Below are 5,742 nucleotides of genomic sequence, written 5' to 3' on the forward strand. Positions count from 1 at the left end.
AGGAAACTTTCCTCCATTTTTATTTTATTTTATATTTTCTCTTTTGTGTGGCTTCAAAAAATCCAGCGAATCGCATTTGAAACATAATTTAATACTCACCTTGTACCTTTGTCAGCCTTTGGGTTGAGATCTCATGCTCATCACATGTAAGCTTCCTCTTTGATGAGTCAAATTTGTACACTAATGCTCTACGCAAGGAGAAAAGGAAAGAAAAACACGTTTTTTAGCAGAAAAACATGTCGAATTGAACGAGTTATTTGGGTAAAGTACCAAAAAAGTCCTAAACATATTGCGTTAGTTCCAATCAAGTCCTAACTTTTTAATTAGACAAATTTAGTTCTAAATCTTTTTACATCGGTACAAAATTCAATCAATCCGGCCAATTTTGGCCTGCCGGCGCTGACGTAGACATCGTCCGGTGACCGGACGCTGACATGGCAATTTTTAAAATATTTTTTTGAATTTTTCTTTTTATTTTTTTTCTTTTATTTTTCCTTTCTTTTCTTCCTTTTTCCTCATTAGATTGTTCCGGCGGTGGCCGGCAAGCCTCCGGTGAGGCTCGTCGGCCACTAGGTGAGGGCTGCGACCCTTGCTGGCGGCTGGTGAGGGCTTTGCGGCCCTCGCTCGGCGTCACCCTGGCCTTGTCACGGGTGATAGCCCCCTTCGCCCCAGTAAGGCCTGGCGAGGGCCGCATTGGCCTTGTCTGCGAGGCCGCCTTCACCTGTAGCAAGGCCAGGGCGAGGCGAGCCTCGCCGGCCCCTCGCCCGCAGTCAGCAAGGCCAAGATCCGGGCGAAGCCACCTCGCCGGCAACCCTAAGAGAGACCGGGCGAGGGCTACAACCCTTGCTAGCGGTAGGTGAGGGCTTGAGGCCCTTGCCCAGTGGCCAAGCAAGCCTCACCTGAGGCTTGCCACCACCGCCGGAACAATCCAAGGAGGAAGAAGGTAGAAAAGAAAAGGAAAAAAAAAGAAAAGGAAAAAATTCAAAAAAATTCAATTTTTTTTTTTTTTAAATTGCCACATTAGTGTTCGGTCACCTACTGACGTCCACAATAGCGTCGGCATTGGCCAGATGGACTGAATTTGTACCGATGTAAAAAGGTTTAGGACTGAATTAGTGCAATTGAAAAGTTTATGATTGAATTATACAAATGCAATATGTTTATGACTTTTTTTTTACTTTTCCCTAATAACTCGTTCAATTCGACATGTTTTTCTGCTAAAAAAATGTGTTTTTCTTTCCCTTTCTCCTTGCATAGAGCATTAGTGTACAAATCTGACTCATCAAAGAGAAAGAAGCTTGCATGTGATGAGCATGATATCTCAACCCAAAGGCCGACAAAGGTATGAGGTGAGCACAATTATAGAGTAGCATTTCTTCAAGATCCCGCTAGCTTTGGACCATCAAAACTATTATAAACGATGTACTTAAACTAGGTGGCTGAAGTCAAGTAATTGATTGGTCAATTTCAGCTTCCCTATATAACAACCCCTATATCGGTGTATGTTCATTCACAAACTCTCATATCTTCTTCGTTTCCCCAAATTCCTCGTTCTCGTAAGACTCCAGAGGACAAGACTAGCTAGCGAGTCGACGGTATTCTGATTGCTGCCACAATGATGAGTTTCGCCACCATGGCCTATGCCCTACTTCTCATGGGACTGGTCATCTTACACAATATCATCAAACATTTCTGGTACAAAAGCGCCAAAGGAAAACCTAAGCCGCTCCCGCTCCCGCTCCCGCTCCCGCCAGGGCCTGCCCCGTGGCCAGTGGTTGGCTGTGCCCTGGACATGGTTCGAAACAAGCCTCCAGCCCGGTGGATCCTTCGTTGGATGGAGGAGATGGACACCGGCATTGCGTGCTTCTGCATAGGAAACACACACGTCATTCCCGTAACTGACCCGAAGATTGCCCGGGAGTTCCTCAAGAAGCAAGATGCCACGTTTGCGTCGAGGCCTGTCTCGATGGCGGCACGAGCGTTCAGTGGTGGCTACGCGACAGCCGTCATCTCTCCCTATGGGGAGCAGTGGAAGAAGATGAGGCGGGTCTTAACTTCAGAGATAATATGCCCAGCGCGACACAAGTGGCTCCATGACAAGAGGGCCGAGGAAGCCGACAACCTAGTGAAGCATGTCTTCAACCAATGCAAAAGCCTAGGGCAGGTGAACTTGAGGCACACAACAAGGCACTATTGTGGGAATGTGATTAGAAGATTGGTGTTCAACAAGAGGTACTTTGGCGAAGGAAGGGAAGATGGGGGACCAACCATTGATGAAGAAGAACATGTGGACGCAATGTTCAATGCACTAAACTATCTGTACGCATTCTGTATTTCCGATTATTTCCCATTCCTGGTGGGGTTTGACCTCGATGGGCATGAGAAGGTAGTGAGAGAGTGCACGAGGACGTTTCAGAGGCTGCATGAGCCCATCATAAACGAGAGAATCAAACAATGGAGGGACGATTTGAGTTCGGACAGCAATGGAAAAGAGCCTCAAGACCTGTTGGACGTTTTTATTATGTTGAAGGATTCGGATGGGAAGCCGTTGCTAACGCCACATGAAGTCAAGGCACAGGCTACGGTGAGAAACTGATTCTTCCTTCTTGTGTTTAACTATTTACGATCGTGAAAGGTTAGAAAGCAGACAATAGGAAGTTATATATTCGGTCAAAAGAGGACTTTGTTAGTAAATTGTTCGAATACAGCATTATTCTTATAACTAACCCTAAAAATCCTAAAGAAAGATTCTTCATAAAAAATTACCTACAAAAAATGTAGTCAATATTTTGAGCGTGTTAATGTCAATGTCAAACCAAAGAACGACCAAGACTCTTAAGAAAGATTTTCCTATGAACTTATTTGCATATTGTGGTTGTAAATTAGATTTCCAAGATGCATAAGTTTTTTTTTTCCCCTCACATCTTGATATGTGTAGGAAATTATGATGGCCGCAGTAGACAATCCATCAAATGCAGTGGAATGGGCAATGGCGGAGATGATATATCGTCCCGAACTCCTTAAGAAAGCCAAAGAAGAAATAGATAGAGTTGTGGGAAAGGAGAGGTTAGTCCAAGAGTCCGATATCCCCCAGCTCAACTACATTAAAGCATGCGCTCGGGAGGCCTTTAGGCTCCACCCAATCGCGCCTTTCAATGTCCCGCATGTCGCCCTGTCCGATGCCATCGTGGCCGGTTACCGCATCCCCAAGGGTAGCCACATCCTCGTGAGCCGGATGGGTCTTGGCAGAAACCCTAAAGTGTGGAATGAGCCCCTCAAGTTCAAGCCGGAGCGGCACATCATGAGTGACGCCGTGGAAGTCGTGCTTACAGATCCCGACCTGCGGTTAATTTCCTTTAGCACGGGCCGGCGCGGGTGCATTGCTATGCAACTTGGGACAACAATGACCGTGATGCTCCTTGCCAGGCTAATCCAAGGGTTTAACTGGAGTAAACCCCCTAGTGTCTCGAGCATCAATCTTATTAAGTCAATGGATGACTTGTCCCTTGCCGAGCCATTAATTCTTCAAGCTGAGCCATGCTTGCCGAATCATCTCTATCCCATATAGAGAAGTATGTGACTTTAGTACATTTTTCTATGTGACATCTTAGAATATCACCCTACCAACAGAAATATATTCCAGACTTTTTAATAAATAGAAAGCAATCTAATTTTAAACATTTCATTCATTGTATGATTCAAATAAAATGAAAAGATATGAGGCGAAACTATGCCGCTGACCCTTGGGTCAATTGCTCATGCACCGCCTATGGTGACATAGTGGTATGAGAGCTAGCGATTCAAAACGTAAGGCCACAATGTTAAAACCTTGTGCGTAGTAGGAAATGCATCCGACTTTGTGTGTGTAGATTCTAGACTGCCAAAACTCCCATAGCGTAGCTCTAATGATGATTCGACAAACCTCTTGTACTTTCAAATCATCGGTGGTTCTAACTTCTAAGCACTCATGATGAAATATTTGTTAGACACTAAAATGCATAATCCCACAATCTCCATGGCTAGAGTAAAAACACATATAATCGAGTAGAACAATTAATGTACCTATTTTGAAATCTATCGTTCTTAATACGATAGCGGAAAAACGATAATCCAAGCATAAGTCATTCTCTTCTATTGCTCTCTTTATCACTAACTCAATGAGACAGCCCTCTCACCTTTTAGCACTAGGTAAACGATCATTTGTGAGGATAATTGTAAAAATTATGGTTATAGGAGATACTTTAACACTACTTATAGAGTTTCCAGTCAGACCTTTGATTACGGGTTAGGTTTAACTCGACTCATACTAATCAACCTCATATTAGACTAATTAAAGAACATTGTGTCTCACCTTAGATCGACCTCGTAAAACGATAAATTATAATATTAATTAATGTAACCCACATTAGAAAAACTCTTACATTATCCCACTTGGACTATATTAATTAAAATTATATCGTATGTACGCATCTTGGTCTAGAGATAATTCTTAATGATCAATCTTATTAATAAAGTCTTAAATATCGGATCATGGCGGTAACTGTATGTACACACACAGAAACTTCCATGGTCACGAGTGTTTTTCACTTTATTGATATCGATTCAATATGGTAATGTGGCAAACAAATAACACATCTCATAGAGATATTCCATTTGTTAGTCATCATTCTTTTACCTTAACTATCACAAAACCCTGTGCCACTAGAGAATATTTTTATGATTTTAGTGAACTTACATATGCCTTATCTTTAGGGTTAATTAAAAAAAAAGCATCAACTTTAGGTCGAGGGACAAATCTGGCCCGAACTTTTTTTTTGTCTCGTAAAAAAGCACAAACTTTAGGTCAAGTGACAAATCTAGCCCGAACTTTTCTTGTCACATAAAAAAGCATCAACTTTAGGTTGAGTGACAATTTTGGCCGGTTTTTTTTTTTTGTTTTGAAAAAAAATCACCAACTTTCACTTAATCTTAAATCTAGCCCCCCTTAACTTAATTCATTGATTGTTTTTATCAATAAATCCATGTGCACTTACTGGCTAACACCATTAATTGTCTTCTTGTTTGAGCTACAGCTGTGTCATCTCACAAGTAAAAAAAATCTACAGATTGAATTTCTCTAGCTATACTTTATCGTTTTGTCGTAATATGAAGTCAGATCACCGCCTTTGTCAAGAGAAACCACATATGAGATCCACCAATCTCACAACTAGAACATTTTCTCCTGAAATAAGGTTAACTTCAAATAGAAAGTTAATGGTAGGGGTTAGATTTTGGATAGGAGCGAAAGTTTGTGATTGTTTATGAGACCAAAAAAAAAAAAAAAAATTGGGGCTAGAATTGTCACTTAACCTAGAGTTGGTGCTTTTTTACGAGACAAAAAAAAGTTTGGGCCAGATTTGTCCCTCAACCTAAAGTTTGTGCTTTTTTATGAGACAAAAAAAAGTTTTGGCCAGATTTGTCCATCAACCTAAAGTTGATGCTTTTTTTTTTTATGGAATTAGCCCTTATCTTTATGATTAAGCTTTCTTTATATATAACAAGATATATGTTCAAGGCTAATAACCAGATGTCCTTAGCCTTTACCCAAGTTTAATACAATACGTTGAAACTTTTATCAATATGTATTTAACATAATAACAATTCATTCATAAATATTTTATTGAATGTAAAAGTAAATACATATCAAAACGTTATTAAATGTAACAAATACAGATGTAATTTTTTTTAGAGAAAAATAAAAAC

General features: G+C 40.9%; 1 protein-coding gene across 1 annotated transcript; it reads left to right on the forward strand.

The window, feature by feature from the left end:
- Positions 1 to 1,618: 1,618 nt before the first annotated feature.
- LOC104417846 (tyrosine N-monooxygenase) lies at positions 1,619 to 3,568 on the forward strand. Its single transcript, XM_018860058.2, has 2 exons — positions 1,619 to 2,584; positions 2,939 to 3,568. Exons 1-2 carry the CDS (start codon positions 1,619 to 1,621, stop codon positions 3,566 to 3,568), a joined length of 1,596 nt encoding a protein of 531 aa, XP_018715603.2.
- The last annotated feature ends 2,174 nt before the right edge of the window (positions 3,569 to 5,742 follow it).

Source organism: Eucalyptus grandis, chromosome 8 (assembly GCF_016545825.1).
Source record: "Eucalyptus grandis isolate ANBG69807.140 chromosome 8, ASM1654582v1, whole genome shotgun sequence".
NCBI lineage: Eukaryota > Viridiplantae > Streptophyta > Magnoliopsida > Myrtales > Myrtaceae > Eucalyptus > Eucalyptus grandis.